The sequence below is a fragment of the Ailuropoda melanoleuca genome, chromosome 5, assembly GCF_002007445.2.
Source record: "Ailuropoda melanoleuca isolate Jingjing chromosome 5, ASM200744v2, whole genome shotgun sequence".
NCBI lineage: Eukaryota > Metazoa > Chordata > Mammalia > Carnivora > Ursidae > Ailuropoda > Ailuropoda melanoleuca.
In genome coordinates, this window is record NC_048222.1 from 27,085,468 (window position 1) to 27,101,467 (window position 16,000).

Genomic DNA, 16,000 nt, shown 5'->3' on the forward strand with positions numbered 1-16,000 from the left:
TTCCCGGCTGAACTGGGCCAGGGGAGGAGCAAGGTCCAGAGTCAAATCTGCGCCAAGCCCTGGGTTGACCAGAGAGGAGCAGGCGGCCGGACGAGTCTGACCCCGCTTGGGTCCTCCAGCCATGAGGCTCCTCTGGGGGCTAATCTGGGTGTCCAGCTTCTTCGCCTTATCCCTGCAGAAGCCCAGGTCCTGGAGGAAGGCCTCTAGTGCTTGAGTGGGATGGGGCTGGTGATGGGAGGGCAGACATGGGGGACCTGACAGAGGAGTGAGGGATGGAGGGGCCCGGGTGGCACTGAATGCGGACCCCTTCCTGTTCTCCCTAGGTTGCTCCTGTTTTCGCCTTCCGTGGTTCACCTGGGGGTCCCCCTCTCAGTGGGGGTGCAGCTCAAGGATGTTCCCCGGGGACAGGTAGTGACAGGATCAGTGTTCCTGAGAAACCCATCCAACTCGAATGCCTTCTGCTCCCCAAAGGCGGACTTTTCCCTCAGCTCACAGAAAGACTTCATACTCCTTAGCCTCCAGGTAACTAGCTTCCACGCCCTTCTACTGCTTCTTAGCGCCTCTCACCCTGCTCCCCTGTCTTCCTGTAAGTGTTTTGTCATCTCAATGGCTTCCCTTCTCTTCTCTTCTCCCCCCACTCCCCACAGTGTCACCTTTCCTGTTTCTATCTCCATCTTTGGCTTTTTCCTTCTGCTCTATCTCTGACCTGTTCCCTCTCCCTCTCCTGACAGATCTCCCCGAAAGATGCAGAGACCTGTGGCCTCTACCGCCTCCTCAGTGGCCCCGAGGTCCAGCTGGTGGCCCAGTCACCATGGCTGAAGAACTCTCTGTCCAGAAAGACAGACATTCAGGGCCTCAACCTGCTTTTCTCCTCTCGCCGGGGGCACCTCTTTCTGCAGACCGACCAGCCCATTTATAACCCTGGCCAGCGGGGTGAGTTGGGCCCCAGGGCCTCTACCTTTGGCTCCCAGCCTGCTCAAGGCGTGTTTGCCACCTCGTAAGTGAGACAGCCCGAATGTGCCACACAGGGAGGCTGTTTGGCAAATATTTGTTGTCCTCCCCCGGGCTCCCTGGAAGCAGTGGGGGCTGAGGCCCACCGTTTGCAAATGGATTCCTGCTCACCTCTTGCCCTCCTCTCCCAGTTCGGTACCGGATCTTTGCTCTGGATCAAAAGATGCGCCCATCCACTGACACCCTTACAGTCACAGTAGAGGTGAGTCCCTGACCTCTCTGACCTTCTTGGTCAGCAGGGCTGCTGATCTGACCTCCCACCTGTGACCACTTATACTCCCACTGCAGAACTCTCGTGGCCTCCGTGTGCGGAAGAGGGAAGTGTACACTTCCTCCATCTTCCAGGATGACTTCCTGATTCCTGATATCGCAGAGTGAGCTCCCCCGACCTGGTGACGGCCCCTCCCGTGCCCATCTCCATTGGGTCTGTGCCTCCAGCACACAGTCAGACCTTGAGCCCCCCTCACAGTTCTGGTTTTCCCCCAGTCAGTCCTCTGGCTCTCCGTGGGCCTCTTGTACCATCAGGCTGAGTCCTTCCCCCATTTGTAGGCCAGGGACTTGGAGGATCTCAGCCCGGTTCTCAGATGCCCGAGACTCTAACAGCAGCACCCAGTTTGAGGTGAAGAAATATGGTGAGAGCTGGAGACATGCAGGACGAGCATCTCCTTTCCTAAAGGAGATACAGACAGAAGGGGAGGCGGTGGGGGCAGGGCAGGGGCAGGGAGGTATGGGTGCCACAGCACCCGAGGGGAGGGAAGTCTTTGAAGGGTCCTTTCACTAGTCTGACCCGCCACCCCTTCACCCTGGTTCAGTCCTTCCCAACTTTGAGGTGAAGATTGTTCCTGGAAAGCCCTACATCCTGACAGTGCCTGGATTTCTTGATGAGATCCAATTAGACGTCCAGGCCAGGTAACTCTCCCAACCCCCACGTGGGGCACCCAGAGTTCCCCATTCAGTCTGAAGGAGCTGTGAAGCCCTGCCTCCCCTCACCTCAGCACCGCCCCCACCCGCACCCGGAGACATTGGCCTTATTTCCTAGACCCACCCTCTTCCCACTCTCTCTGTGGTGGCAGGTATGTCTATGGGAAGCCAGTGCAAGGGGTGGCATATGTGCGCTTTGGGCTCTTGGGTGAGAATGGCGATAAGACTTTCCTTCGGGGGCTGGAGAGTCAGACTAAGGTAGGAAAGAGGTTGGGGGTGTGGGGGAGGCGAGAGGCTGTGGGGGAGGGGAGGAGAGAGACAAATCTCACCCCAGGCCCTGTTTTCTTTTTCCCCCAGCTGGTAGATGGCCAGTGCCATATTTCCCTCTCAAAGGCTGAGGTTCAGGGTGCCCTGGAGAAGGTTCATGTTAGCATTGCTGACCTCCCCGGGCTGCGCCTCTATGTTGCAGCTGCCATCATTGAGTCTCCAGGTGAGAGGCTTCCCTGATTGTAGCCCCAGCCCCCAGTCTCTGACCTCAAGCTGACCCCCTGTTCTCCAGCATCGACACCATTCCCTGCTCTTACCCTCACCTTGCACCCAAAGCCAGGAAAGACCCAGGAGACTGTCTCTCCCCAGCTGTGTTTCTGGGTGGTTTCAGAAGATACTCCTTTCCCCGTCTCAGTTTTTTTTCTTCACCCACTCCTCCATCCATCCGGCAGACGGGAGTTACCCACCATCCGTGTACTGGGTCCCGTGCTGGTCTCAGCACACAGAGATGAATACAAGATGGCCCGTGCCTTGACACATCTGAGGAGTTAGTGTCTCGTGGGGCGGAAGCACTTGAGCTGCAGGCTCCCTGGCTCTCCCACTCCTCTCTCCGGGGCTCTCTGCCCTCCACCTCTTTCTGCCCCATCTCTTGCAGGGGGAGAGATGGAGGAAGCAGAGCTCACATCTTGGCGTTTTGTGTCATCTCCCTTCTCCTTGGATCTTAGCAACACCAAGCGACACCTTGTGCCTGGGGCCCCCTTTCTGCTGCAGGTTTCTTCTGGAGGGGGAAGATGAGTGGGGGGTGGGGTGTTGTCAGGAGGGTACGGGGCCTCACTTAGCAGTCTACTTTTTCTGTCCCTCCCCCGCTCACCTAGGCCCTGGTCCGAGACATATCTGGCTTCCCAGCCTCTGGTGTTCCTGTAAAAGTCTCGGCTACATTGTCTTCTGGATCTACTTCTAGAATCCAGGACATCGACCAAAACACAGATGGGAGTGGCCAAGTCGTCGTTCCCATCGTTACACCGAAGTCCATCTCAGAAGTGCAGCTCTTGGTAGGATTCCCACTCGTCGGACAGGGTAGGGGGAGGAAGGAAAGGCTGGCCAGCTTCCTGAGAATCCTTGTACCAGGCTGGGGGAAGAAGCTGGGGACCGGGATCCTTGCCACGGACCCTACCCCTGCCCTGCCCCTCTTTCCAGGTGTCTGCAGGCTCCCCTCACCCAGCCATAGCCAGGCTCACTGTGAGAGCCCCACCTTCAGGAGGCTCCAGGTTTCTGTCCATTGAGCGGCCGGATCCTCGACCCCCTCGCGTCGGGGACACTCTCATCCTGAACCTGCGAGCTGTGGGCGTCAGTGAGGGCAGCTTCTCTCATTACTACTACATGGTGCGCTGAAGCTGGGCTGTCGGGGGGGGGGCAGGGTGCAGGGAGGATCTCAGGCAGGAGAGAGCCCTTGGGGGTGGAGGGAAGGGTTTCAGTATTGGGGGAGCGCGTGAAGAGGAAACCACTCTTGCCCCAGATCCTATCCCGGGGCCAGATCGTGTCTGTGACTCGAGAGCCCAGGACGGACCTGACCTCAGTCTCCGTGTTTGTGGACCATCACTTGGTACCCTCCTTCTACCTTGTGGCCTTCTACTATCATGGGGGCGTCCCAGTGGCCAACTCCCTGCGAGTGGACGTCCAGCCAGGGGCCTGTGAGGGCAAGGTAATTAACATCGGGAGAGGTGGCGCGTCTGTGCATTAGGGGGTCAAGAGAGAAAGAAGACAGTGCGAGCAGGGCATGGATTTGGTTTGGGGTACACTGGGGATGCATAGGGCTGAATGAAGCTCTCCCCACTCTGACTGCCCCCCTCCTCCCGCCCCTGCCAGCTGGAGCTGAACGTGGACAGTGCCAAGGAATATCGTCCTGGGGAGTTTGTAAAGCTCCACCTGCAGACAGACGCTCCAGCCATGGTGGCGCTGGGAGCCGTGGACACGGCTCTGTATGCTGTGGGTGGGAGTTCCCACAGACCCCTCAACATGGGCAAGGTTTGTCTAGATCCCTGTTCTCGCCAGCCCTCCCTCCGCTCTGGGGCTCATTGTCCTGCTGTCCTGAGCCCTGGACCCAGCCCCAAGGTCTCACGCAGGCTCCCCGCAGACTCCCCCCAGGCTTCCCTCAAGCCCAGGCCGCTGCGGTCTCTATTTCCCCACTCTGTGTGTCTCCTTCAGGGTTGCCCATACCCTGCCTCCTCACCTGGAGCTGAGCGGCCAATCTGGCCCTCAACCTGCCCGCAACATCCCGGCCTTTTCTTGCCAGGTCTTGGAAGTTATGAGCAGCTATGACCTTGGCTGTGGTCCTGGAGGTGGGGACAATGCCCTTCAGGTGTTTGAGGCAGCTGGTCTGGCCTTTTCTGATGGAGACCTGTTGACCTCAGCCAGAAAAAGTGAGAACAGAGGAGGAAGGGGAGCTGGGTGGTGGGAAGATCAGGAAGGAGGAGGGGCCTGAGGGTGTAGGATGGGAAGAGGATTGGTGGGAAGGGCCGGGAGGGGAAGGGGAACAGGGAGGGGAGGGGAAGGCCATACACCTTGCGCTTGGCTGCAGTGCTGCTTTCTATCAGGTCTGAGCTGTCCCAAGAAGAAAACCCGGAAGAAGAGAAACGTGAACTTCCAAAAGGCAATTCACGAGAAGTGTGAGTTGTGGGTGCCTATGCAGCTCTCCCCTTGGCCCAAGGGTCAGGGCGACGGGGTCTGCCTCTTGGCTGCTCTGCTCCTGAGTGATTCTGTATATGGTATTTGGGGCCAGAGACCCAAGTTCTGGGGTTGAAGGTGGATGGAGATTCTCTCCATTGGCCTCACCCGAGTTCCTGGTCTCTCAGGGTGAGTCCTTGTGTATCTAGAGGTCCGGGTGGGAAATGAGATGTGTCTCTGTGGGTTTCCCTGTGCGTACCCTCACCTGGCCCTGTAGTGGGCCAGTATGCTTCCCCAGAAGCCAGGCGCTGCTGCCAGGATGGGCTGACGAGGCTGCCCATGATACGCTCCTGCGAGCAGCGGGCGGCTCGGGTGCGGCAGCCGGCCTGCCGGGGGCCCTTCCTGTCCTGCTGCCAGTTTGCTGAGGACCTGCGCAAGAAGTCCCGCTCCAGGGGCCAGGTGGGCCTTGCCCGAGGTGAGGCTCTGGGTGGGGCTGGGGGACAGGCAGGAGCCTCTGGAAGGGCAGAATGGTTCCCCTCTTCATTCCCCCCCACTGTGGTCCCCCAGCTCTGGAGGCCCTGCGGGAGGAGGACCTGATCGACGAAGATGACATTCCTGTGCGCAGCTTCTTCCCGGAGAGCTGGCTCTGGAGAGTGGAGAACGTGGACCGCTTCCTCCAGTGAGGGGGTGTGGTGGGCCTGGCCTTGGCTCTGGGCTGGGTCTGGGGCCAGCCCAGGGTGTGACGGGGCTTCTCGCCTTTCCCACCACAGATTGTCCCAGATGCTCCCTGACTCTCTGACCACATGGGAGATCCATGGTGTGAGCTTGTCTAAAAGCACAGGTGAGATGGCCTGCCTGGACCTCAGTCCCTTGCCCCCGCCCCGCCCGACCTAGGCTTCCCACTCAGCCCTTTGCTCTTCGTACAGGACTGGGGGCAGAGCCCTGGGGAAGTCTGTGTTGGCACGTGCTGGGGCTGGGAGGCTAGGAAGTGGCGGCAGGTGGGGGGCAGAACTGGGTCATCTCCGCCCCTCCCTCCTGGGGCCCTGTGGCCATGACACCCCCAGGCCTCTGGTCTCTGCCCCCTCTGCCACACCACCCCTCATCCACCAGGCCTGTGTGTGGCCACGCCTGCCCGGATCCGAGTGTTCCATGAATTCCACCTGCACCTCCGTTTGCCCCTCTCCGTCCGCCGCTTTGAGCAGCTTGAGCTGCGGCCCGTCCTCTACAACTACCTGAATAAAAATCTGACTGTGAGGCCCTGTGGAAGCCGGAGCGCACAGGGGAGTGGGTGGGAGCTGGGGCAGCTGGAGGGCAGGGGGGCCCAACCGGCCTGGGGCTCTGGCCATCCCTGTCTTACTGCACCCAGGTGAGCGTCCACGTGTCCCCAGTGGAGGGGCTGTGCCTGGCTGGAGGTGGAGGGCTGGCCCAGAGTGTCCTGGTGCCTGCAGGCTCTGCCCGGCCTGTTGCCTTCTCTGTGGTGCCCACGGCTGCGGCGGCTGTGTCCCTGAAGGTGGTGGCTCGAGGGTCCTCAGACTTCCCTGTGGGGGACGCAGTGTCTAAGGTTCTACAAATTCAGGTGAATGGAGCAGCCCTGAATCCAGGCCCCCAGGCTCCCAGGTTTATGCCCCCCGGCCCTGCCACCTCACAGCTTCTCTGCTAGCCAGGTCGGAGGCCCAACACCCAAAACCAATGCCTTGGTCTGTTTACATCTTCTACAATTTTGATCCCACTCTGTCCCTGATGCCCGAATTCCAAGTCCTGGGGAACACGCGCTGGGAGGGGAGGCCGTAGTGCTGTGTGACCTCTCATAGCTGTGCTCCCCGGAGACAGAAAGAAGGGGCCATCCACACAGAGGAGATTGTCTATGAGCTCAATCCCCTGGGTGAGTAGCCCCTCCTCCAGCCACCAGTGTCCTCATGGGGTTGTAGGTGGTGGGGGATGTGGGCAGCCAACCAGATGGCCAACTTTCCCCATCCCCCCAGACCACCGAGCTCGGACCTTGGAGATTCCTGGGAACTCTGACCCCAATATCATCCCAGATGGAGATTTCAGCAGCTCTGTCAGGGTTACAGGTGGGAGTGTCCTCTGTCTCTGCCCAGGGGCGGCCTCGGATTCATGTGGCACCCATGGACCCCAGTTTGATCCCATGATTCCGTGGGTCCCCAGACCTGCTCTCTGATTCTTAACCCTCCGTCTCCCCTGTAGCCTCAGATCCATTGGACACTTTGGGCTCTAAGGGGGTCTTGTCACCAGGAGGCCTGGCCTCCCTGCTGAGGCTTCCCCAGGGCTGTGGGGAACAAACCATGATCTTACTGGCTCCGACACTGGCTGCTTCCCGCTACCTGGACAAGACGGAACAGTGGAGCACGCTGCCCCCCGAGACGAAGGACCATGCTGTGGACCTGATCCAGAAAGGTCTGGGCGTAGGGGCAAGCGGGCGTGGGGCTGGGAGCGGGCAGTTCAAGGCAGAGGGGCAGCCCAGCTAGCTAGAAGGGAAAAGGAAGGGGGCGCATGGTGGGAGTGTGGCTTTGGGTACACATGGTGGGAGAGTGAGTGTCACCTCAGCAGCTGCCTCTTGTCCCCAAGGCTACATGCGGATCCAGCAGTTTCGGAAAACAAATGGTTCCTACGGGGCTTGGTTAGAGCGGGACAGCAGCACCTGGTGAGGTTGGGAGAGTGCTTCTGGGTCTCTGAGGGGGGCCAGGGCTGGGGGAGGGGGCAGAGCCAGGTACAGTGGGAGGGTGAATAACCAGGTGCCTGGGTGAGTGGGGATGTGTCCCCTATGGGGACCGGTCGCTGTCCCCAGCCATCCCTCCCTCCCCGCCAGGCTCACGGCCTTTGTGCTGAAGGTACTGAGTCTGGCCCAGGAGCAGGTGGGCGGCTCACCTGAAAAGCTGCAGGAGACGTCCATGTGGCTGCTGTCCCAGCAGCAGGCAGATGGTTCATTCCAGGACCCCAGCCCGGTTTTACACAGGGCCATGCAGGTTCGGGGCTGGGAGGCCGGACAGAGGAGCCCAGGTGGGTGGGCTCTCCCTGCCCCTCCCTGCTCCTGGTTGACATCTTCTTTTCTACCCCCTTCAACTAGGGGGGCCTGGTGGGAGATGATGAGACTGTGGCGCTCACGGCCTTTGTGGTCATCGCCCTTCAGCATGGGCTGGCCATCTTCCAGGATGACAATGCAGAGCAGTTGAAGCAGAAAGTGGTAAGGGTACCCGGGTGTCTGCCCTTTCCTGGCCCCCAGCTTTCCCCCTTTCTCCCCAGGAACCCAGGCATCCTGCTCTCTGAACTTCCTCCCCACTTTCTCCTAGGAAATCTCCATCATCAGAGCAAACTCCTTCTTGGGGGAGAAAGCGAGTGCTGGGACCCTGGGTGCCCACGCAGCTGCCATCACGGCCTATGCCCTGACTCTCACCAAGGCTTCTGAGGACCTGCGGAACGTTGCCCACCGCAACCTCATGGCCATGGCCCAGAAGACCGGGGGTGAGACCCAAGAGGTCCTGGCAGTGAGCCTGGCCCTCAGGGCACCTGGGACCCCTGAGTGTGCCCAAAGGGAGAAATCAAATGAAGTCCTCAAGAAGGAATGAAAGCATAAGCAGGGATAATCGGGGTAGAAGCAGGAGAGCCCAACATGGGGAGCGTCACAGGGCCAGGCAACTAGGCCCCCCTCCCATTCACCTGTGGGTCTCCCTTCACTTCCAGATAACCTGTACTGGGGCTCAGTCCCTGGTTCTCAGAGCAATGCTGTCCCAGCCACCCTGGCTCCTCAAGGCCCATCAGACCCAGTGCCCCAGGCCCCGGCCGTGTGGATTGAAACCACAGCCTATGGCCTGCTTCACCTGCTGCTTCGGGAGGGCAAGTCAGAGGAGGCCGACCATGCTGCAGCCTGGCTTACCCACCAGGGCAGTTTCCAAGGGGGGTTCCGCAGCACCCAGGTAGGGGCTTCCCCAGGGCTTGGGGGTGGGTGGTCCCGAGACCAAGTGCCTGAGTGGCTCACCTCCCCAGGACACAGTGATAGCCTTGGACGCTCTGTCTGCATACTGGATTGCTTCCCACACCCCCGAAGAGAGGGTGCTCAATGTGACTCTCAGCTCCGTGGGCCGCAGTGGGTTCAAGTCCCATGAACTGCTTCTGAACAACCACCAGATTCAGGGGCTGGAGGAGGAGCTGCAGGTGAACCACCCCCTCGCCCGCCTTGCCATGCCCCCTGGGCCTCCTGTGGCCAGGCCGGAAGCCGTCCCTGGCCCCCCCACCCTTGTGGAATCCCCACGGCAGGCATCTCGTCCTGATGTCCTTGTGGGAAGACCTACTTGCCATGTGACCTGGAGAAAGTCACCTAACCTCTGAGTTTTATTTTTCTCATCTCAAAATTAACATATGCAGAGTCTGCCCAACGGGGTTTTTAGGGGGCTGAAGTGAGATAGCACACGTGGTGGTGTCAGCTCCGGGAGTGTGTGAGGTGGGGCGGGGGGAGGTTGTTTTCAGGGAGGAGGTGGCCCTTGTGTGCCTCTCTGACATCCCTTTCCCTTCTCCGTTCCTGCAAGTTTTCCTTGGGCAGCAAGATTAATGTGAAGGTGGGAGGCAACAGCAAAGGGACCTTGAAGGTGAGAGCCAGCAGCACTGGATGCCTGGGACCCAGCACAGACGGGCGTGGTCTGGAGCGGGAGGCCTGAAGGCGGAGCTTATGGGGGGAAGGAGGGAAACACCCCCGGGTGGGCGTTCCCCCTCACTCTGGTATCTGCTCTCTCTGGGCACCTGTCCTCTCCTTCCCCCCCAACCCCCGCCAGTGCTGATGGCGTACATACCCAGCACCTCAACCCAGGCCTCTCTCCTGAGCCACGGGCCCCACGTGTCACACAGCACCTCAAACCCCTTCTTCCTCCTGGGTCCCCTCATCTGACTGACAGGGCCCCTTCCCCACAGGAGCCCAACTGCCACTCTGGAGGCCACCTTAGTGTCCCCACCCCAGGCCTTCCTTTATGGCCCCAGCAGCTCCTCCTCTGCTCCCCTGCTGCCTGGGGCCCCTGTTACTTGTTTCCTAGACTCTGCTAAGCCAGTGTTGGAACTTCTCCCTAACCCGTATCTCACCCCTTGATCTATTGTGCACACTGCTGTGGAATCAACCTTCTGAAAACACTAGTCAGACTAGCCCTGGAGAAGTCAAGCTCTTCCACCTACGCGGTTGAGCATGTGCCCACCTCCCTGGCCAGACAAATCCACTCATCTACACAGATCTCCTTGCCTTGAATGTCCGTCCCCTCCTTCTTCCCAAGTGACAAACTCATTCTTCTCTGCAAGCTTTCGCCAGAAGCCTCTCCTGAGCTTTCCATTCTAGCTTCTTCTGTGCCCCATGTACAGTGCTCGCCGCTGAAGGCAGGCCCCTGCCCCCCGTCTCGCCAGCTAACCCAGTCCCTGGGCCATCCACATTTATGTGCTTGTCAAGAGGGATGAGGGGGCCGAAGGCCTGGAATCCCTCAACCCAGGGGATGGCCCAGGTGTGGTCCTGGAGAAAGGTCTGAGCCCCAAACGTCCTCTGTTCTCACCCCTTGTTGAGCTAGATCCTTCGTACCTATAACGTCCTGGACCTGAAGAACACGACCTGTGAGGGTCTTCGAATTGAAGTCACCGTCACGGGCCACGTTGAATACACAAGTGAGTGTGGGGTCCGGAGGCCGTGGGCGCCATGGGGGCCTGTGCAGCAGCCCGGCCCCACCACCATCCCTGTGCAGGGGAGGCCAACGAGGACTACGAGGACTATGTGTATGAGGAGCTTCCAGCCAAGGACGACCCGGGTGCCGGTTCCCAGACCGTGACGCCCCTGGAGCTGTTTGAGAGGCGGCGGAATCGCCGCAGGCGGGAGGCACCCAGGGAGCCCGACGAGCAGGAATCCAGAGTGCAGTACACCGTGTGCATCTGGTGAGTGTGTGGGCCGTGCCTGACACGGGGCACTGCCGGTCCGGAGCCGGAGGCAGGGCAGAGGCCGGGGCTGGCCATCGGCCACCCGGAGAATGCGGGCCCTGGACATGTCTCTCTGCAGGCGGAACGGCCAGGCGGGGCTGTCGGGCATGGCCATTGCCGACATCACCCTCCTGAGTGGATTCAGTGCCTTGCGTGCCGACCTGGAGAAGGTGCGGTCAGCTGCCCTGGGCGGGGGGGACCCCTTGTGCCGCTGGGAGCCCAGCTCCATCCCCAAAGCTGTCCCAGCCACTGAGCCCTGTCTCGTGCAGGGCCCGGGGCCACCTCCCTGTCACCATCTGTCTTTCCCCACAGCTGGCCTCCCTCTCTGACCGCTATGTGAGTCATTTTGAGACTGAGGGGCCCCACGTCCTGCTGTACTTTGACTCGGTGAGCAGGGAGAGGGGACATGGGGAAGGATGACCCTGGGTTTACTGAGCATGGGTGACCTGAGAGAGAACTTGTGACGTGAGCAGGGAGACAGGACGAGAGTGTGTCAGAGCAGAGTTAGGGGCGGGCCAGGGAGGCTGCCCTGCCTGAAAGCAATGGGGGCTGAGCCCCGGCTGTGGCTCGGGGGCTTGTGCCAGTCAGCAGGGAAGGACTCGAGTGTGAGCCGTTCATAAATGAATTTACTCAACTCAAGGGTTGCCTTTGTTGTTCGTTGTTGACCTTCCTTGTTTTTTTTGTTTTTGTTTTTGATATTGAAGTATGTTTTCTCTTATAAAGTGATGACAGTCACAGATGACTTGCTTTTGTCTTTCCATGCTGTTATTTGGCTAAAACAAAGAATCATCAACCCTCTGAGGGCCTTTAAACCTTTTTTGAGCATTAGGTGTAATCTCAGAGAAAATGTGAAAAAGATGTGTTAATACTGTAATACCTTTAGTCAGGTGTGTGGGGGTCGAGGAAGCCCCCGTGCCCCGTGCTTGCAGAGGGGTCAGACCCCATTTGACTGAGAAGCCAGGCAGAGGAAGATGAGAAGCCAGGAAGATTTTGGGCGAGGGGTTGACTTAAGCAGCGCAGCTCTGGAAGGAAACTGGCAGGTTACTGGGCTGCACTGGACCAGTGTGGGCATGAGGAGAGGGGTCTGGGCCTAGGCCATGAGCTGTAGGGTCAGGGTGGGTGGGCAAGTGACAGCACCTGCCGTTATGTTATGACACATAAAGGGGGCCTGGGTGCATCCGTGACGAAGCAAGGCCATTAGGAGGGTGGGTGGGCTTCGGGGAGCAGGCCGAGTGAATTTGTAGAACTTATATGTCCCACAATAATCCTACTGTAAGAATAAGGCTGAATGTTTAATTTGGGAATCATCAGCCTGGAAGGGTTTCGTGAAAGCCAAGGAGCGGTTGAGACTCCGCAGGGAAGCACAGAGGACCAGAGGAGCCAGGCCAGGGACTGCGCCTCTGGGAAGGAAGAAGAGGGATGGTCAGGCTGGACGGGGTCAGAACCAGGGATGGCCAGAAGCTAACCCTGAGCTTAGAGAGTTTCATGCAGAACGTGTCCATGATGTGAGACTCTGCCCAGGGCACTGGGACGAGGTCACTGTCTGGCAGTGACGTCAGCAGAGACCTTGGGGGGCAGTTTTTAGAGTTCCGGCGGCCGGAAGGTACTAGCATGCGAAAGACACTGAAGATAAGACCAGAGACAGGTCAAGGAGACTCAGCACAGTGGCCTGCAGGGCCCAGGGGGTGCGCCCTGACTTCTCCCCACTGCGCCAGGTCCCCACCTCCCGGGAGTGCGTGGGCTTTGGGGCCGTGCAGGAGGTGGCCGTGGGGCTCGTGCAGCCAGCCAGCGCGGCCCTGTATGATTACTACAACCCCGGTGAGCACTTGGGGGGCGCTTGGCAGGTTTGGAGCAGGTGTCCCCACATGGGCATCAGGAAGTGGGGCAGTGCTGGGTGGCAGGGACGTCCTGTGGCTCCTTGGGGTGGGGGAGACAGTGTCGGGGGGGCATGCACTCTAACTGCCCTCTCTCTTCCAGAGCACACATGTTCTGTGTTTTATGCGGCCCCCACTAAGAGCAAACTCTTGTCCACATTGTGCTCTGCCGATGTCTGCCAGTGTGCCGAGGGTGAGAGCCAGGGCTGGGGCTGGGGCGGGGGCGGAAAGCCGGTGAGGCAGGGGCCTACCCCAGCTCATCTGCACCCCCGCCCGTGGCAGGGAAGTGCCCTCGACAGCGCCGTGCCCTGGAGCGGGGACTGCAGGACGAGGAGGGCTACAGGATGAAGTTTGCCTGCTACTACCCCCGCGTGCAGTATGGTCAGTGTGCCCGCGCCCGCCCCCCGGGCTCTGCGCTTGGGCCCATGCCTCGTGACTGCAGGGGGAACAAACCCGTGCTCCCTTCTCTTAAACGCCCTCATAGGCTTCCAGGTGAAGGTCCTCCGAGAAGATGGCAGAGCTGCCTTCCGCCTCTTTGAGACCAGAATCACCCAAGTCCTGCACTTCAGTATGAAGGGAACGGATGGGCCGGTGGGGCTGGGGGATATAGGGAGCCGAGGTCAGGGTTTGTGGCCCGGGTGCCCAGGATAGCGAACATTCCGAGGCTGAACTCAAAGCCCCTCAGCCTCTTGGAAGCTCTGGGCTTGGCCATAAATCGAAAAGCAGTTGTAGGTCCCCGTTAGGAGCAGTGAGGGCTAAATGAGAGGCTCCGGGCACAGCCCCCGGCCCCCGCTGGTCCTGTACTTTCTGTTTGCCTCTGACAACTCCTGTGCACCTTATCCTCTCAGCCAAGGACACCAAGGCCACAGTCCATCAGACCCGAAACTTCCTGGTTCGAGCCTCTTGCCGCCTTCGCCTAGAACCTGGGAAAGAATATTTGATCATGGGTCTGGATGGAGCTACCTTTGACCTCAAGGGAGAGTGAGTTCTCTGGGGCCCTCTGTCTCTTGCTGTTCTCCCATCTCATGAGAGAACAGATCCCCAGCATGCAGATCCTGCCCCGCCAGAAACCAGGCGCCCATCCCCCCCACCCCTGCTGACTGCCTTCTTGCCTCCACAGCCCCCAGTACCTGCTGGACTCGAACACCTGGGTCGAGGAGATGCCCTCTGAACGCCTGTGCCAGAGCACCCGCCATCGGGCAGCCTGCGCCCAGCTCAGCGACTTCCTCCAGGAGTACGGCACTCAGGGGTGCCAGGTGTAAGAGCCGCCCTCCCGCTGCCCCAGGTGATGCCTGGATGGTCGCTGGGTCCCCGGACACGGCCCCCTGGACACGCCCCGGGCAGGCCCAGGGACTCAATAAAGGCCTTTGCAGCAGAGCATCCGTGTGTGTCTCCAGGATTGAGAGCAGCGCCCCATGCCCCCCCGCCAGCTTCCAAGACCAGGGTTTGCATACTCTTAGGCTCCCAGAGCCTGGGTGACCCTTGGGGGTGTCACTCCCAGATGATTCCCTGGGAGCTCAGTCCATCTTAGAAGCACCCCAAGTGGACCTGTGACCCAGCAGCCTGCACCCTGAGCCTCTGACGCCACAGCGAGACCTCCCTTGCTCTGTGGGGGAGCCACGTTCTGTGGCCCCGCCGTCTGCCCCGCTGTCGCCAGGCCCTGTGGCCTCAGGCGCGGCTTGAGTTCAGCCCACACCCCCGCCCTTGCGCCTGACGAGGCTGTTGGCCACACGTTTCCCACTCTGCCCTTGTGCAGCTGTAAGTTCGGGGTCTCCTGCTGGTAGCTGACATCTGGTTTCTTGAAAGCAGACCGATGACACTGGAGCTCCTTACCAGTGGTTAGGGAACTTTCCCAAAGTTGCACAATGACTTCAGCGTGTGTGTGAACACACCGAGGAGACTGCTGTTCTACTGGGCCCACCCTCCCCACCTGCCTGCCTTGCTCTCCCCCCTTGCGTCTTCAGGGCTGACTGGAAATCCAGCTAGAGAAATTGGCTGAGGTCTGTGTTGATGGGAGCGGAGTCTGTTCTGGAGCCTACCATCTGGTCGGGCAGCAGCAATCCGTGGGGCTCTCACTCCATGCCACGCCCTGTGCCAGGTCCCTGTCCCCGAAACATGTGATGTTCGGGAGCTGTCTGGTCCTGTGGGGCATGTAGTTGGGACACCTGACCCAATCTGGGGGAAGGGAGAAAGGGTGGGCTCCCTAGAGGAGGTGACCTCTAACTTGGGTTCTGAAAGCTGAGGCGTCGCGTAGAGGGAGAGGGAGTAGGTGAGGGCCTTTGAAGCAGACAACGGAGAGTATGAAAGGCCCAGAGGCCAGGAGCAGGACATAGCCCGTGTGGGAGCACTGCGTGTAATTCCATCGTGTGTGAGATTTGGATTTGGAGCTGGGGTGGAAGAGCTGGGGCTGGCAGGGTAATCAGGTTCGTTTATGAAGGTTTGTTCACAATCAGGCCAGCTTTCCAGGTCACTGCTCTTTCCAGCAGAGCCCCCTCTGATGCCGTGCAACTCTGAGACGTTCTGGCCCTCCTCAGCGTTTCAGAGGCTCCCCAGGGCTGTTGTCTCCATGGCCCTGTGGCTGCCCATCCCATCTCTGTCCCTAAAGCTGGTCAGCATGGGGTGGCAGAAAGCCATTTATGAGAGCCAGGCACGCAGCTGCAGTTACGGCAAGACACGGCCTGGGCCTGGGAGGTCGACTATGAGGCAGGGAGCAGCTGTGACTGCCTAACCCTGGAAATGCTACCCCTGCTTTCTCCCTCCCAGCTCTGGGCATGGATCCAGGCTGAGCCTGGGCCTCTCCCACCACGACCCCCAGCATTTACTTCCTCAAGCTGGTGGGTGGCACAGCCAGCATCTCGACAGCCACATAGCCTGTGCGCTTTGGGTAAAGCTCGAGGGGGGTGGGGAGGTCTAACCACTCCTCGGTGCAGGGATCAGTTTACAGGGCCAGGGATGGGGAATTGGGGGTTGATGTGGGCCTTAGGTCACCTCCGATCCCTCACTCCCACCCCCAGGCAGCCCTCACTGAGCGCTGTCACCCCTTTGGCACGATCTCTCTGCAAGCCCCTCCTTTGAGCCCCTCAGCTGCCTCCTCACCCATGAAAGTGTTTCCTGATTGCCTTACCTGGTCCAGCGGGACCCCACGCCCTATGGCAACAGCTCCCAGGATAGGGCTGGACCCCCTGATCCCAGCTGTGGCTCTCGGGCTCCTTCCTGGAGACTTTGGCATTGATGGGGGGCATGTTCAGTCATGCCAGGAACCCTCTCTTGACCTGGGGCTGGGCCTGTAACCTGTGGACTCTGACCCT

The 16,000-nt window shown here is 59.9% G+C and overlaps 1 protein-coding gene across 2 annotated transcripts; it reads left to right on the top strand.

Moving 5' to 3' along the window:
* The first annotated feature begins 34 nt into the window (after positions 1 to 34).
* LOC100475765 (complement C4-A) lies at positions 35 to 14,070 on the top strand. 2 transcript variants are annotated; one of them, XM_002929633.4, is made up of 41 exons: positions 36 to 186; positions 324 to 522; positions 732 to 933; positions 1,143 to 1,213; positions 1,300 to 1,385; positions 1,561 to 1,643; positions 1,824 to 1,920; positions 2,085 to 2,190; positions 2,290 to 2,422; positions 2,855 to 2,970; positions 3,075 to 3,251; positions 3,397 to 3,582; positions 3,716 to 3,901; positions 4,066 to 4,224; positions 4,493 to 4,619; positions 4,794 to 4,865; positions 5,141 to 5,338; positions 5,431 to 5,542; positions 5,634 to 5,704; positions 5,974 to 6,113; positions 6,230 to 6,439; positions 6,694 to 6,745; positions 6,846 to 6,935; positions 7,069 to 7,278; positions 7,450 to 7,525; positions 7,691 to 7,847; positions 7,949 to 8,065; positions 8,172 to 8,343; positions 8,563 to 8,795; positions 8,866 to 9,033; positions 9,405 to 9,464; positions 10,419 to 10,512; positions 10,590 to 10,776; positions 10,898 to 10,988; positions 11,131 to 11,205; positions 12,534 to 12,636; positions 12,796 to 12,885; positions 12,975 to 13,073; positions 13,177 to 13,260; positions 13,541 to 13,673; positions 13,813 to 14,070. In XM_002929633.4, exons 1-41 carry the CDS (start codon positions 122 to 124, stop codon positions 13,952 to 13,954), a joined length of 5,229 nt encoding a protein of 1,742 aa, XP_002929679.2. In that variant the 5' UTR covers positions 36 to 121; the 3' UTR covers positions 13,955 to 14,070. The 2 variants fall into 2 exon arrangements, 1 of the variants encoding a protein (XP_002929679.2); XR_004625436.1 differs by lacking the exons at positions 12,534 to 12,636; positions 13,813 to 14,070 and having other exon boundaries at positions 35 to 186; positions 13,541 to 13,598.
* The last annotated feature ends 1,930 nt before the right edge of the window (positions 14,071 to 16,000 follow it).

Excerpts from the sequence above, each read along its gene's own strand:
- LOC100475765 (XM_002929633.4), top strand. The coding sequence starts at position 122 with ATGAGGCTCCTCTGGGGGCTAATCTGGGTGTCCAGCTTCTTCGCCTTA. Across the intron at positions 2,971-3,074 it reads GGGCCCCCTTTCTGCTGCAG|GCCCTGGTCCGAGACATATC; the intron begins GTTTCTTCTGGA and ends CCGCTCACCTAG. Across the intron at positions 6,440-6,693 it reads CTAAGGTTCTACAAATTCAG|AAAGAAGGGGCCATCCACAC; the intron begins GTGAATGGAGCA and ends CCCCGGAGACAG.